The following is a 17,870-nucleotide window of genomic DNA, read 5'->3' as shown; positions in this document are numbered from 1 at the left end:
GCAAAGGCAATCTCCACTTTGGACAGCAGACAGAAGAAGAAAAGAAGCAAACCTTGTAAAGAGGGAAGTTGAGCCTCTATTACCAAAAACCCCTCCCCAAAGCACAAGAGATGCAGACAAATATTTGCAAAATAATTTTAGATTCTAAAAGTACGTGATGCCCCTACTTGCAATTCATACATGTTCTAAGTCAAGGTTAATGCACAGTCTAATATAAATCTGCATGAATGATAGGGAATGTGTGATATACGCATTCGGTGAACTTAGACCGGCATGTATGAACATTTTTCAGGAAAATTTACCTTTTATAGAAAAAAGAATTATTTTGAAAAAAAGAAAGCCAACACATAGTTCCTAGACAAGGGCAATTACGTGTTTCTTGCTGAAGCTGGAAAGGGATCTGCTTTCCATCAGGAATTAAACATCAAGTTTTATTTTAATAATACATTAGACAGCACTTGCATGGATCACACAAGAAAATAGTCAATATGTTTAAAAACACCTTCCTTTCCCATTTTTAAATTTCTCCCAAACACCACTTGCCCATGAGAAGCAGCGATACCTGCTTATATTCATGCATGCATATGCAATAAAGCTAAAAAATCATTACCATTTGAATATCAAATACTCACAGTGTTTCATTTGTGTTCAGTCCAGAGTGAAAACGTGCCAGATAAAATATACACGAAGAAAAATTTGAAGCACTCACGATTTGTTCAGGAATATTCTACGAGCGCAAGAAGCAGCTACATAAAAGGAGTCAATTGTTCTCCATATTTGACTGTTCACCTGTAATATCTGTACCCCTAGCAAATAAAATATAACTGCCATTGCAGATGGTCTGTCCTAACTGCTTCACACTAAGTATTAGCTGAAGCACCTCACCTGCTTTCTAACGCCCTAGCCGTGGATGGGAAGACAGGGTGTCTCGCAGATGAAATGGACCCAACCCTTTTAAGACACCGCTGAAATTGCCCAAGGAGCCAGTCAGAAGCTCGGGTGTGCGGAGCGGACTACCCCCTCCCAGAGCCCGCCCAGCCTACAGCCTCCTCTTGCACCAACGGGGGCTTCTCAACGGCCTTCAGGCGTCGTCGCAGAGATGCTGCAATGCGGCAATTTATCGATCGCAGTAGCCAAGTCCAAAGCTGAAAGCCACGAACAAGATCTGCCTTTCCACCCTCCTTTTTCCCTAGACCACCACCAAAAAAGCACTTTCGGTGGCACACACAATCTAAGATTCTAATGGCAAAAGAGGCAAAAACAAATCTAAATTACCAATCTGGTGAACAAAGACCTTGTTCAGTGCATGTTCTTATATCCCTTCATCGCAGCCATCGACCTGTCTTCCACAACGTTCTCTTTTGTTTTACCCTCAAGCAAATCCCCATCTCAGCCTATCTGGCATTTGCAAACCACAGATTTCTCCCACCCGCTAGCACCATGAAGACGAGGGATATGTGCAGTTTTTTAAAAATTACTGGCAGTAGTGTTCTTTATTTCCTTCAGTGGCTTTATTTGGCCACTTCATTTGATGCTCTTTCAAGCTATTTTCTGTAATATCTCTAACATACGCAAGAGCAACATGCTATATTACAACAAAGGTTTCTGGATAACCAAACATACAACGTTTTAAAATATCTTGCTGCTAAGGATCTGCAGATGACCACAACATGGCCAGCCATCATCTGTGCATACTGAAACAAAGCCTTTAGCCTATTCACCCCAAAACAGAAACTCAAGAAATACAATTCAGCTTTAAAAGCATCAGACCAGTTAACATGAAATTGCTTCATTTATGATAACAAAATTAACATAGAAATTGTGATTATTTGACTTCAAATTACTTTAAAATCATTCCACATTTCTTTCCTTAATGCAGCTCTTAAATGTTCTTGTTTGTTAAACAGAACTGGATATGGTATGTAAAGAAAGTGTAATTTACACTAATCATATACCTTTCTTTTTAAAGTCTTTATAATTATTTTTCACGTGTTTCGCCATAGCATAAAGGTCTAATTAAAACATGTTCTTTTAACATGTCTATGTTAGGCACCCAAAATATATTCTTGTATTTTATGCATAACCTTGTAAATAGCAGAAAAAATACACTATTGGATTTTAGATAAGAAGCTTCTGCATATGCATTTGTTTAGGTGTAAATGTAATTATCTACTTCATTTTCAAGCCAAATATCTACATCATACTATTTTGATTTCAAATTTGATTTTCAATATTATTGTCCAAGCTAAAAATGTTGGAAAATGATGATAATAGTACCCTGATCCCAGCAACTACAGATCAAGGTTAAATATCTGACACAATGCTTGATGTGGCACACCAACAATTCTCATACGCAGAGCTCTCATGGCAATTGTAACCTTTATTTCCAGAGAAACCAGGTGTTTGAGCTCTCTCTTCTGTAAGGATTGACTACAGCTCTGAGCCTCTCTGTTCTACCAGCACAACGGAGAGGTGAATGCAGCCTCTGAAAAAGGCAAACTATTGATACGCCTATAGACCATAAACAATACCTTTAACTGCATGCAAAGGATAAGTGGCAATCTATATGCTTTGAGTTTTTGTTTTAAATTGTCATTGTGGTGATTGACCCCAGAGTCAGCGGCAGTTGCTGCATTCACTGCCAGCTTTGGACTCAGTGTCACAGAAGGGCTGAGGACATCCTGGTGTATTGGGTGTTGATAACACCAAAGCCTCTTCCACACGGTCATGCAGCCTCCTCTACCAACCAAAAAAGACTTTATTAATGCCAGTGGGATTACATCCAGCTTGTCTGGGGAGTCACACAGTGAATTGTAAAATATGGCATAAAGTGACTACTCATCTACTTTGAACGTATTACTTCCCCTCATAACTCCATCATCAGCTCAACTTCATCTGCAAGGAGCTTTATTCCCATCTCAGCCTTCAGCTTAGCTTTTGGATAAGGTGTTCAGCTGTATGTCTGCATTAAATATACAGTTGAGTGTCCCCAGGATCAAGTCATTCACATTCATTTGACTTTCAACAGGCAAAATGCTTGTTCTACATCTTCTATATTACTGACGAAGAAACTATATTAGTCAAAGGGGAGGTAGGCCAGGTCACAAGATGAGCAGAGCATACAAATGAAACAATTAATACCATGGAAAAAATGTTTGCCAGAAATCCCTGTGTCTCAGGGAGTTTTGACTTCGGAGTCTCAGTGCAGTGATTGCAGCACCAGTAAAGGACTTACACTATGCAAGCTGTAAACCTGGGCTTTCTCAAAAAGCACATTGGTCAGTGATTCATGAAACTAATAATTCTAACCTGGTGCTGCTCTTATCTTGATAAGTTCTGCAGCCTGCAGGGCTCCAGGCTATTCTTAAAGGAAAAAAAAAAACAACAACTCCAATCTAATGGGAGCTAGAGAAGAAAATGAGCACAGGATTCAAATACTGCATATGTTCCAGGAGAGAAAAAAACATTTTCTCAATATATAATATAATATGGCACCCACACTGAGGACTGATAGAAATGTTCATCAATTTGCTGGGACATGCCTGGAACACTGCAGAATTAGAAAAATCATTGATCAATGAATTTATGCAAATATATTCCCCCCCCATAAAGACAGAGTTACATTACATCTGTAACAGGCATCAGTGATTTTCAGAGGGCCTCAATTGCCTGCTCTTATTTTATCTCAGCTGGTCTTTGATATAAAGCCTGTCACCATGGTGCCATCTGGATAGTGTTCCTTTCACCATGCTGTACTTCCAACCTCACATTTTGTAATAAGTTGTAGAACAGAGGTTATCTTGGATTTCATTTCCATATCTTGAGCAGTGATGCCAGATCTCCCACGGAAATATGTCAGCAAATAAAAACATCCCTTATCAAGCAACTGTGTGAGTACCCCATCTTTCCTCTGTCTATTCATACTATTTATTTAATTTCATCAGGGTCCATTGGGGTGCAGTAGCTCTCTAAAAAGTTCTCCAGAAAAAAGGCCTTTCTCATCGCCAACTGATTTATATAACAGAAAACTTAAAAGAGTAACAGCAGTATTCAGGAGCACAGAAAATGTGCACAGAAAATGGAGGTACTTTTAGAAAATCCAAGCTGTGTTCCCTGTTTTGGGGATTTCAACTAATGGGTAGACAATTGAATTACTCATACGCTGCCAATAACTACTCCAGTTTTGTTTTTATCACACACACACTATGCACATGCTGACTGATGAAATAACTAAAGATTTTAAACTATTTTTTATTAATTTACATACATTTAAACTAACATATAACCTCAGGTTTAAAAAATAAAAAGACTAATCATTCTAATTTTAATGTACTCAAGTATTAATATGTAAAGCAGCTATATACAATGCTTTTAGTAGAAATCTCATTTTCATTATTGTATTTAGGTATTTTGGTATCAGTTATAGGAATTTACGGGGTTCAAATTTGATCCTGATTGCCTCAACCTATCATAATTTCCAGCAAAATAGAAGAGGAAATCACATTTGTGTGGCATTTTCAGGCTTTCATTAAGCTATGACATCTCATATATTTAAAATTATGTCATGACTTTTGCTCCCTGACTCTCCAGGTTGGGAAGGCAAATAAAAATCTTCTATCTAGTAAAGACATGCCCAGAATAGCATTTTGCAAATAAGCAAAACTGATCATATAACTGGATGTTCAGCATACAGATGACAACCATAGGAAACAATTAAATCCTGTCTGTAACAGAAAATAACAATTAATTTTCATAAAAGTTCTTAAAAGCTTGTTAGGACAAAAAAGCAGTTTATTATAAGTTCATGCATCCATGGTAACTCTGTGTGAAATTTCAAATATTACTAAAATTTTTATGAAACTCATCCTTTATAACAGGAATGCATGGGATTGAAAAATTAAAGCATGAGTAACCATAGTGCATTTGTAAAATACTTGCTAGGAACGGATGCTTTACCCAACGTGCAGAAGAACTGGGGGATGCAGACCGCTGCTGGCCTGGCGGATCGGATGTGTCCTGCGCAACACAATTTGGTGCTGAATCAGAGTTTGAAAGAAAACAGCACGTAGCACTGCATGCTCCTGGATATTTATCACAGAAGCATTCAACAAACAAGACAGAAGCACTTTGTGGAAAAAAGGGTATACTCAAATGCTGATATAGCAATTGCAGTTTCTGGTTTCAACTATTATTATTTTTATGTTAAGATTTCAGAGATGGAAGGGTGGAGTGTTTTCGTTTATTCTTTCTTTTTTTTTTTTTTTATTTAAGATAAAATATTTAGGGCTCATTTGGAATTGAAGTTATGGTTTCAAACTGTTGTGGATATTTGGGTGACTGTGCTTGTACTTCTTCAGTATTACTTGTGCATGAATTATCATGATTTTTCACACTAGAGTGCTCAGAGTTGAATGGCGGATTCCTGCATGCATATTTTGGTGCTAGACTCTTAATGGCAGTCAGTGCTCATTCATATCAAAAAGCAGGTGAAGCTCAGTAAAGAGGATTTTTTTAAGGCTGTGAGATTTGTAAGACCTACAACTAACACAATTAACAAGCAAACTCTAATACTAGATTTTCAGTACTAGATCTGTAAAGCAAGAACACATTTATTTTCTTTAATAAAATTATATCAACAATCCTCTTCATATTAGGTCTTGATTCAATAATATCTTTTGGTTTAGAATTATTTTTTTCCTCAGAAAAAAAAATGCAAGGAATAAAACATGTTCAAGCTCCCGTCTCTATTAGCTATCATCTTAAAGTAGGAGGAAAAGCAGCTTTTCAATGTAAAACAAGGAAAATGCTCCAGGTAAGTTGCCAACAATGACTCATAATTCTTTCTATCCTGTCCACATGGCACTACTACCATGTCACCACACCGTTTCCAATCTATGCCATTAGAAATAAATAAATAAATATATATATACATATATTTGCTACATTGAGTTCTGTATCTTGCTGAGAAATGGATCCTAAGAATTAAGTATTGTTCAGCACTTAACAGACTAATGACAGCAGCATGATCATTTGCTCAATCATAATGGTTTATGCAGTTCGACTGGGCTTTTCAAATCATCTTGAAATTAATTCCTTTTATTTATATATCCAATGAGATTGAAGGTGAAATTCTGAGCTCTGAATTAGTTTTATCTCCTATGCATTGTATGGTCGAACGTTTGGATATGAAGCTATGGTGTAACATATTTGTAATCTATAACGGGTATGTCTTATTGCCACACCCCATAGGGAATAGTGGACAATTATTTTGAAGGTTTTATCTTTTTTTTTTTTTTGGTAAATTATCGTAACTTGCTTACAGCTACAGTAATAAATATTTCTCAATAACACTGTTATTGCCAGGTACTGCCAGAGGACACAACTAAAAATTAAACAGAGCAGAAAACCTTCTACTAAAAACAACAGTTACTGAAAGTTTCTCACCAATTATTTCAACTTTTCTGCACATTGCTATTCCAACAGGTTATAAGTTAATTAATAACTTGCGTTGCTCCTTTAAAAATACATGACACTGCTACATGCTATTGCTATATTAGTGGTTGCACACACCTTTCTATCTCTTGGAATGCAAGAACAAACCCAAGAAAGTATGTTTTACCATCTTACAAAAGGAGGGAAAAGAGGGACGTCAACAAGAAAAACCCTACCTTGTCAACAGAAACAAATCTTTAGGGGAAGCAGTACAGAAAGTCTGATGCAAAAATGAACAAAAGCAGCTTCAATCCAAAGCTACAAAGAAACGATGCTTAAGTAAGCTGTCAGTTGTGCGTCATTTCTCAGACATTATCTTCACCTTGCTGCAGGGGCAAAGACAATCAACAGAAGGCACCAAAGCACTGAGTTTGCAACATTTTCACAGCTTTTTAATCCAAACTCGCAGTCACCAGCAGCACTGTGCATCTGTATTATGGTCTACAGAGGTCAGATCACAGGATCAGGGGCACCTTTTGGGGCCCCTGAAACACTGAAGCTCATACACAGAAATGTGATCAAAAGACTGCTGGTACTGGGAGCCACAGTCAGTGCCTGGGTCTGATCCAAGCTCCATATGAAGTTAGCAGCTCAGTGCGCTGTTTAAAGGACTGACATTAGTAATGAATTCCAGTAATGTTTTCATCTCTGCTTCAGTGCTGTTTGTTGGGATAGAAACTTATCACTTTTAAAAATAAAATAAAAGCAGTAAATGAAGACAGCTTGCTTGACAAGCAGAAATAAATAACACGGACCATGGAGTGCTCTGTGATTTGGAGGATAATTGCACAATTTCCTTCCATTCCTACATCTACCAAAATCACCAAACTCCTTACAGTCATACTTTTTTATGAATTCAAGTTGAATGAAGAATGCAATACAGAAACCAAAATGTTTTTATGGTACCACTAAGCATTTTGTCTCTGCCCCAAGTAATCTACAGAAATTTAGAATTCTGTAGACAGACGGATAGGTAGAGAAAAGATGCAGAAATGTAAATGTTTGATATCAAAGAGGTCACAAAGAGCTGACAAATAAGTTAAAGGAGTAAATAATTTGGTACATTTGCAATCTGTTCAAACAGACAATTACTTTTTTTTTTTTTTTTTCCCAGAATCATTAAATATTTTCTACATATTGCACTATGAGTTAAAATATATAAGTATATCTATCTGCATAAAATATATAGTGGCGAACTCCACTCTGAAATATTATCTTGAAGTCCTTTGGTTTTACTTGATAATATTCTTTGATGGTTAAAAGTGATTTAACTTTTTTTTTTCTTTTTTACATTTATGACTGTTTTACAATTAAAGCTATGATATCCCATGGGGCATTTAGCAAATGTATTTTATTAGATATTTAAATGCTAAAACGTTCTTTGAAGAAAAAAAAAATCAAATGAAGTTTGAAGTATACTACTCAAATTTCGTGACTGAGAGAAAGCTAACTTTGGAAATAGATATTATCAATCCTATTTTCTATTTTTTTTTAGAATTAGGATTGATATGTCTTGTAGCAGTTATGTCTGTGATGAAAATTAAAAATGCATTAAAGAATTGAATAAGACGTACTTTATACAGTGGAAAGAAATTTTCCTCTTCTCCCACCCACAAATACCTAGTGTAGAATTAACCATTAAACTAACTCAACATCCTGGGGAAAAGGAATGCATTTTCAGCAGCTTTTTCAGAGCCTGCAGAACTTGGTACATTACAAAAAAAAAAAAAAAAAAAAAGGTTTCATTTATGTCCAGTCTACTGTATCAGAAGTTATAGCACAGTCTACTGTCAGTGGAGGACTGATTCTCCCACTGCAGAAAACATATAGTTCTGTTTTTGTTTTTTTTCCCCTTTCTTCCTTTTTTTCCACCACACAGTGGACTCTTTCACCACACAGACAAGTAAAACTTTATAGTGGCAACTCACTGCTTTTCCTTGAAAGGACCATTTACATAGAATTCAAACAATACTCAATAATGTAAGCTCTGATGTAAGAAACTCTTCAGATACCTCTGTTAGCTCAATGTGAGCAACACACAGTATATGATCAATAACAATGTCCCAGCTTGGGAGGGAGAGGGACCACGGCTGTTTTGGATGATTATGACAGACAGACATGCACAGACACTACTCCTAGGTCTCTCAGCAGACAGAAATTGCTCCTGCTGCCTCCAACGGCAAAAATCCTTTGAGCATCAGTCCAAGGTGGCTACAGCCCTTGGGGAAAACTTCACAGTATTATCACATGCATATTAAAAAAAAAAAAACAAACACAACTTTGGTTTATGGCACATTGCCATTCTTAAAGCCTGTTGTATCGCCCGCCCGTTCTCAGACGCTGAAGGCAATGCATTGAGTCTGATGAATCTGCAGCTGCCAGGGCTGCACGAGGCAGGTGCAGCCTTTAACCACCTACCATTTGCTGTTTCATACCACTGAACTTGAGGGCAACCTTGTCAGCAGTCTGAGCGGGCCTTCAGTACTGTATTTAGGTGTAGACCTGCAGTGCTCCATCCGCATTAACTTCACTCCAGATGTGAAGAGTCTGAATTCAGGAGTGTTCCTGTCCCCTGCACCCACTGCCACCATTCCTTTCTGACATAGGACTGAGTGCTTTCAGATGTATTAATGCTTGCAGCTCTGCAGTATTAACTTTCAAGTAACAGGAAAAGCTTTATATCAGTTCATATGGTCAAACTATGTTCCAGAAGAGGTCTCTTTATGTGAACAAGTACCTGTTAGTAATAAGGAAATTATTTGCTCTGATACTGAGTTCTAGGTAATATCGGATTTTACACTACAACAGCAGCGCTCTATATCTAAAGCAGTTTTTCTCTGTTACAGTCAGATTCCACTGTCTTTTTTTTTTTTTAATCACCTGTGCTGCAGCTTTAACAGCCAATGTGTAAAGTTTGTGGCACTGGAAGAGTACAACGTGGTGTTATTTCAGCCCTCGGAGCAGGATCCTCCCCAAAAGCCAATGACTGCACTGAACAATCCTGCCAAGCCCCCGTCTCTCCTCCCTCTTACATACCAAACACCTTTTAAACAGCTTTTTGTCTAGGTCAGTTGTCAGATACCTCGTAACGTTGCTCCCTCCGAACCTGTTACCCGTCCGCTACCCGACATTGCGCAGAGCCGGGCTGCTGTTGGCTGCAGAGTGCCCACCGCACGCTCTTTGCATACTGCTGAACCCCATCTGCTCCATGCAGCAGCCAGAGCAGCGATTTCCCCGCTCCTTGGGAGCGGTAACAGACAAGTCATCTACTGTGGTTTAATTAGCGTGACATTTCACTCCGCTACCGATCCCACCGGCGGGAGGGCAGCGGATTAAGCCCCCGGACCCCCCCGGCACTGCAGCCCGGGGAGAGGCACCCCCCGCCGCCCCAGCAAAGCGCCAAGTCAACTCACAGGATCTCCAGGTCGCGCAGGGCTCGGAAGGCTCCATCTTCGATGCAGCTGATCTGGTTGTTGTCCAGTTGCCTGCAGAAAGGAAGGGAGAGGATGAAGGCTGGCCGGTGCGGGCAGAGCTGCCTTGGAGAGCAGGTGGGGGGCTTCCCCGGCCCCGAGGGGTCCCTCCACCCCCTCGCGTCGCTTGCTCACCGCCCCGGCGCAGGGCTGCTGAGCCTGCCACGCTGCTCCAGCTCTGGCACTGCTGGCTGACAGCGCTGCACGCTACCGCACACTGAAGCCTGTCAGGTCTCAGTAAATATTAATTGCGCCTTTTTTTTTTTTTTTTTTTTTTTTTTTTAAAGGCAGAAGGGAGTAATTTCATTACATTAGGGCATCCAATCCATTATGAGCTTTTACCGTCATGTCACTGAAACAATTTCATTAAGCTAAAGGCCTGTAAATCATTGGAGGTCACTGCGCTGCCCTCCGTGACCTCCCAGAATGCCTTTTCTTCTTTTACTGGAAGTTGGAGTCCTCTGTCCTGACAGTACTAAATCTCCAGGCTTTATCTGCCTGAGAGCTGTGAGAGTGCATAGGGAATATACCAATTCCAAATTAGACTCAACTAATCTAATTTTATAGTCTTTTTATTATTCTAAGCACCAAATGTCTGTGGTGGTTCGATGCCTCTCTGCATTGTTACTGGTCCCATCTGGTAGCCCATTCTATTGAAAGATTTCTGACTAAATGCAGGGTCTGTCTAACTCCATCAGGGAGAGCAGCCCAGCGACAGGAAGCATTATACACACATACACTTAAAACACTATTCTGCTTCAAAATGTGTAATTTAATATTTGGAATGTGGAGTTCTCTCATTTGTTTCCCTATGTACACACAATTTAAATATATTTCACAATATATGTGGATACAGCAGTACAGCTACATCTGCCTTTCTTGCTTAGAAAATTAAAATTGTAAGTTGTAATTTAAAATTCAGCAATAACATTTTTTTAACATGTGATCCCTTAAATTTTACACTTAAAGAAATACAATTATGTACCTACTAATGTGTAAGTACAATGTCTGCATTTCATAGTATATATATATATATATATGTATATATATATACATACACATACACATTATGCAAGCTCCTGATTCCGTATTTGTGATTTGCTTAGTATAAACTTCAGATTGGTGAGGCTGGGATCATTTGTCCTGTTTGTGTAAAGTATCATGAACAAAGATACAGAGATTGCACTGCAGTTTCTAGTTGCTGTTAAAAAATAATAACTATACATACGCAGGTAGCAAATATATTACACATATACATAATATATCTCCATAGTTTTGCCAACTTCTTCCAATTTGCTGTACGTTAACTTCGGACTACATAAACATTCGTCACAATAACTTTCTTGCTGCACAACAGCAAAGCACAGGCAGAGCCCTACAGTATAATTACAAAACAATGAAAATAAACAGAAATCTCTTTTGGGGTAAAAAGCACAAGGCAATCTAAAGGTTTAAAAATAGCCATGTTGGATATAATCTTTACACATTCCTATACAGATTGAATTTAATCTACTAACACTGAATATATAAGATATGGTTGTGTCTGAAGACTACAGGAAAGTTATCCTTGGTCTGCTGTCAATGAACATCATTTTCTTTACCATTTTAAGTACATGAAAGTGCATACAGACGATAAGGTCTACTAAAAAGCTTAGCAAGCATAAAGGCAGCTAAGGTTTCTCATAGCTCTCATAACTTCAGAGAAGATGCTGAATTTAGCAAAACTTTCATCAATGTTGCCTACACTGACCGATACCAGAATTTAAAATCCCCCAGAGGGATATTTTGTAGCATGACAGCTCATGTGTATCATTATATATGTATTTATACAACTATATACACACTTATTTCTTTATGTCCTCTCTGCCTCTCCCACCGCCCTGCAAAGATGCTACTATCTATATAATTTTGACTGCTGGGAAAACAAAGTGGCTGTAGAGTGACTTTTTATGAGATCAATGTTTAATTGTGTGGGTTGTTAAAAATTTGTTGCTCAAATGAAAAAGCTGGTGGATTCAGGAGGAATGAGCTTCAAATGAGTTAAATATAATGCCAGTTGCATGACTAAGTACTTCACGCTTCAGTTGGCTTTATTAAGCATACTTTATTAAGCATAAAGTTGGCATGTACTAGCAAGATGAAGAGAAAGCAGGAGCAACTTGAGAACCACGTCTCTCTTTTCTTCTATGGGAAGTACTATATATTGCCTATTTTTATCTGAGTTACACTATAATATTGATTTTTCTGCCAGATACACTAAAGCAAGCAAATAAACCCAGCACGCTAGTCACAAAGCCTTCTATTAAAAAGCTTCATATGTGGTGTGTTGCTTTCTTTAATAAAATGCTACTCTCACAGATTGATTTTTGTTGAAAAAGCTTGACAATCTTAATCATATTTCTATAGGTCCTGTCATACTAACACTAACAACGAAGTTCAGCCCATGTGATTAATGCACAGGACCACTGTAAGGGAAACCTCTAGACACGACAGAAGACATGCAATTAGGATGTTCAGTAAATTTGGAAAATATTCGTTAGAGATGTCACTTTACATTCAATACAGCCGAATTCTGCATACCCCATAAACTAAATCTGCACAGTCTCTGGGAGGCCTCCACATGCTTAGCACTTCTTGATAGCAGACAGCTTCTGTCTCCTGATATCTATCATGCTCCGACATTCACATCTGTGTTTAACTCTGAGCATGAGAATTTCTTCCCAAAAGGAACGCAACTATTAGTTGTCTTAAAATTAAGCATGACAGTATTTAAGACCCTTCACCTCCTCCTCTATGTGCAAAAATGGAAATTCTATTTCTTTGCATTCACATAGAAGCCCAGTGAGTGGTTAAGCAGAGACTGGAAATTTGAGAATTCAAAGTCTAAACAGTGTCTTCCTTACAAGACAATGTGTTAGTTTAAAGTTTTGGGAAACTTCAGGTACAGCCTTACAGAAAGCCATAGATAGGCGTTGAACAGATCCTTTTGTATCTGTGAAGACAAAATAAAAAGCCCATGACGTGGGCTAGCAGACAGACCATATACTCAAAGCAGACATGGTGTGCGTGCAGCTCTTCAATACAGAAGAGACACACCCACCACCCCTTGGAAAACATCTTATCTGAGTAACACTAATCCTATGCAGAGAGTGTAAAAATTCAACTTTAGAAAAATTTAAAAATCAGTGTTCAAGAACAGTTAGCATGTACATTTCCTTGAAGAACATGCTACACTCCTCTAGTTTCTTTTCCCTGCTGCCTTCTGCACGGGGCATCCACACCCCGTGAGCACCATTACCTGAGATCAGGTCAGCTACACTGGTCTCAGGTTGACTTCAAAACTGGCCTCAGCCAACAGAAGCATGTATTCAGATTTAAACATCACCTCTATTTCTGTTCATCCTTTTTCTAAAAGATCTTTTTCTCCTCAACATTACAATTTGTTATGTGTTTAATGGTGTAATGCAATTGTTAAAAAGAAAAAAAAAAGTTAAGATGACACTCAATCACATTTTAGACACAATTTTGCAATGGACAAAGTCACCTTTTATTCCTCTGCTTGCTCCTGCCTTTTGCAAGAATAAAGCATTAATCTCAGGCTTTATCTATAGTTATCAAATGTTTCAATTGCCTCTGAAGAAAATACATGTTCTCATGCTGAAGAAGTGTTCAGAGAGGCTTGTACAACGAGTGAAACCGCAAAGATGGAGCTATGTGATAGCCACAAAGTAGGAATGACATATTATAAGAGCTATAAGAAAGGTGTGAACAAAAAAATGCCACCAAACTTTCAAAGTTTTTGCCAGGTTAGATGGACACTGGCCTTTATTTGGGTGACAGCACGTGTTTGGATTTCAATGCCGAATCCCTCATGCATTAGACACAAACCACCAGACTTGGGCTCGGTGACGTTGTCAAAAGGGCTCTTGCTCCAACGTCAGTGAGCTGAGATCCCCGCCTGGGAAAGCCAGCAGCACACGCGTGATTGAATTACCTCCTCTGACCTCACCCAGGAGGCTCCAGGGATCCAAGATCTCTGTGACAGGCAATTAGCAACTAGACAATGCTAACAGCTACAAAGAGCAACACCAGAAAACCTCAGAGAGCAGAGCAAAACACATGAGCAAGGAAAATATTTAGTGGGTATATGGGATTTAGGTGAAGTGTGACAAATGCTTGCAAATAATGCTAGCATGTACCAAACTTTTTGGAGAAAAAGGCAGCTTTCCTACGATAGAGTTATAATGCATAATGCCACACGTATGGCCCCGTGACTCCATTGCCATCCTCAGTTTTTATTAAAAACATGAAGATTATGTGACTAAATTGCATGCAACAGATCATCATCCGTCTTTAAAATTTATGTTATAAAGAAAAAAAAATTAAAGCTAAAAATGGAGACATCACCTTTCTATGAAATGAAAACTAATGCTGCATCGTAACCAATTTACATCACAAGAAATTCTATGGCTTAGTCAAGACACTATGTTAACTGTTTAAAAGACAGTTCCCTCTGACAGACTATAAGTCTGGCTTATCCATTTAGATTTCTATGTTATCTATCATACCGAAGAGTTAAATTTCAAAGAACATTTGGAAGGAATAAGATTTTAAAATGTTGATATTGGTTTGCCATTTCAAATAAGCCTTTAAATAAAATGATTTGGATTTTTTTTTTCACAACAATACTTTTGTTTTCAAATACATTTGAGAGAGAAAAATCAATAATACAACTAATGTAACTTTTATCATGATATTGGGTTTAAGATTAAACCAAAACTGTTATAATATATGAATATAAAATATAAATATAAAATAATGAATGAATTGAATTCATTCAGAATGAAAATTTCCAAACCTGAAATTATCTAACATTAAAAGTTCGCAAATATTTAGAAACCTATATTTATATATTACTGGCAATCGTTATTCATATAGCACCAAGTAACCTGATGCCATATGTAAGAGCTTACACTGCCTTTTCTGCAATTTGCCACACACAGATACATGAAGACATCCTCCAAGTATCGAACACCGAGCACTTCACAACACCAAGCGTTATGATCAGTGGTTTGTACTTCGCTGCAGAGAGGGTTGTATTTTTGTTTTTCTTGCTTTCAGTTACAAACAATACCGAGGCCACTGCAGAGATCAAATGTTAAGCTAATTTTTAATTACACAGTCATAGTAGTTTAATTAGAATAACTTATTTATATATTTTGTTCAGAACCTAGTTAAATATTGAAATAAAAGCCTGCTTTGATAGGTACCATGATAAATACTTGTCAGAGTTCTTATATTTTAGACATTTAACATAAGTGCTCATCGACTACTTGCGTATTTAAGGAAGTTCCACTGTTACAGATCACAGATTACTACTGTTATAGATCTGAGATTGAGTGTTTCCTGGTTAATAAAATCCTCTGCTGCACATTTAAGTGTCCGTATTAAATTCATTGCCTTACAAAAAATATTTAAAATAGATGATTTTTCAATAGCCAATACAAGGGAAGGTAAATACTTATTGAACTGTAGTTAGAAGAAAATGGATTTTGTTAATTAAGTATCCAAAGGAAGCTCAATTTCCTTTGGAAATAACATTTTCCTTAAACCTTTTCCTTTTTTTTTTTTTTTTCCCAATAAAAACTGCTGGGCCTGTGCAATCACTGTCCCATAATATTTATACCCTAGTATTAAAGAGGCTGTTCAATAAATTGTAAGAATTAGAAGGGCACTCTACAACATTGATTACCTAGTCTCCAAGCCATGCCTTACATACCTTTAAGAATGTTAAAAATAAAAATAATAATAAAAAAGTCACTCGATACATCTCTGTAGAATTCCCCACATACCAAGCTAAAGAACTTATCCTTAAGTTGATAATGAATGCACTGTAAGTAGTAGTAGATGGTAGTCTGTACCAATACTAAATTCAATTAAATTGAAATAATATAAAGTTATTTCAAAGTAGCTTTTAATGCGTTTTCCATTTACAATTTGTACTCTTTATTGAAGCATTACTAAAAACATTTTATAAAAGCTTTCTTGTATTGCAAAATTTGAGGAATTGATACATTAAATTCAATGTTAAAATAATTCCCAAGTGGAGTAAATTGGTGGTGTGAAACACAGATGACAGAGCTGCAGTGATCCAGCTGAAATCTCCCTCTGGGATTTTTATGTGTTCCAAAATTCCATCAAAAAAAAAAAAAAAAAAAAGAACGAAAGAAAGAACAAAAGAACAAATGAACGAAAAATAAAAGAAAAAAGAGAGATGTGGTTTTACCAGAAGCTGTTGTGGAAGCACTGGGCAAAAACAACTTGTCTGCATGAAATAATCGGGCACAGTCATGTTCCCAGTCTTTGGTCATATCCAGAGCCATGCTGCCAGGCTGTTAAATAAGGAGGGAGGAATATCGGGGATGGGAATTCCTTATAAACAAACAATTACTCTGCAGACTGTTTGAAAGTATGAAGCACTTGGTATAAGTTTAATAATTTAACTCAATTCAAAATGTTGCTGTCAAAAAAACAGAGATGATATTAACTTAATGTAAAATTGAGGTACCGAATGAACATGTTGAGCCCTGCCTCTTGCCGCAAGTATAAATAAACACAGAACCAAGATTTCCTTTCAATATCAGGGACTTTAGAACAATTAAAACAAAAACCCTATTTCTGGTTGCTGATGTAACAAATAGTGCATACCAAACACATAAATGGCTGTCTCCATAGCAATTGGGGCAGGTTTTGCGGTTTCCCTAGTTACTCTTGACTGATAACCATCTGTTGTTCTCCTCTGCCATCGCCCCAAAGGGGAAAAGGGGAAGAATGAGAAAGATAAAATGGGTGTTAGAGAATATGAAAGTTATTTACTGTAGTAGTTTTTACATTATTGGAAGGTTACCACTTACTTACATCTTTGTTTTGTTCATTGTTATTTTCAGGTTCATGAGGATCAAATACCACACATAAAGAAAAGCTCTAATCCCAAGGTGTTACTGATCATTCACCCTATTGATAACAATCCAAACTAGGGAATTGTATTAGGAATATTAATCAGAAATCACATCATTAAAATGTTAATATGAAACTCTGGAAAATCTGAAACCAGGACACTTATAGAGAAAAAAATATGGGGAAATTTAATTTAAATAATCAGAACTTTGAAACGTAAGAGCTTGGCGTAGAGGGGATGCAGAAGGTAAGCATCCACCTAAATGCTGCAGGTGAAATAGGATCAATAAGTAGCTGCTGCCTTCTGTCCCTGGCCTGCAATAAGGGCTGGAAGTTACCTCTGATGGTGGCCATCACTCACGACCAGACCTAAAAACCTCTTCCCTTCTGTGAGCCAGCAGTGCTGGGGGAACACAGAGGCTCCCATGCCTCCTTCCTGAGGACAGGGACACTGCCACAGTGCCACCACAGGCAGCCCCAATGGCCCTGCTGCCTGGGGCACCTGCCATGATGCGCATTATACACAGGCTCAAGCTTTACATAGGCTCATGTACATCATGGTTTTACTTCTACGGAGCTAATAGTGCGTAAGTCATGATCACTTTGAAGGAAAAACAAGCCTCCACGGGCTAGTTGTTAGAGCAGATCAATATAGCAGCATGCAGCTGGGGTTTGGGGTTTATTTCCTTGAAAAAGACTCTGTGCGTGTGTTCCATATAGCAACAAATCCATTACAGAACCAAAACTTTTAAAAATGAGAGACACAGGGTGCTTCATCCTTTAATGCAATATCAGCTGTCATTTGTCAGAGAGACAAAACTTGTTTGGGGCTATCAATATTTCTAAAAACTCAGCTTCAGCAGCACTCAGGTTCAGAGGACTGCAGGAAATTCTGAAAAGTGAAGCAGCAAGGGAGGGTCACTCCACAGTGCAGAAGAGGGGATGTCCTGG

At 37.8% G+C, this 17,870-nt stretch overlaps 1 protein-coding gene across 5 annotated transcripts in view; it reads right to left on the bottom strand.

The window, feature by feature from the left end:
- Positions 1–17,870, bottom strand: part of SLIT3 (slit guidance ligand 3) — a 522,497-nt gene that overhangs the window by 214,045 nt on the left and 290,582 nt on the right. For all 5 annotated transcript variants that reach the window (XM_068697690.1, XM_068697688.1, XM_068697686.1 and 2 more), the window contains one exon: positions 9,906–9,977. In XM_068697690.1, the coding sequence (XP_068553791.1) occupies positions 9,906–9,977 (72 nt within the window). The remainder of the gene's footprint in view (positions 1–9,905; positions 9,978–17,870) is intronic.

Source organism: Anas acuta, chromosome 14 (genome assembly GCF_963932015.1).
Source record: "Anas acuta chromosome 14, bAnaAcu1.1, whole genome shotgun sequence".
NCBI classification, from domain to species: domain Eukaryota; kingdom Metazoa; phylum Chordata; class Aves; order Anseriformes; family Anatidae; genus Anas; species Anas acuta.
This window is presented reverse-complemented; position numbering and strand designations above follow the sequence as displayed.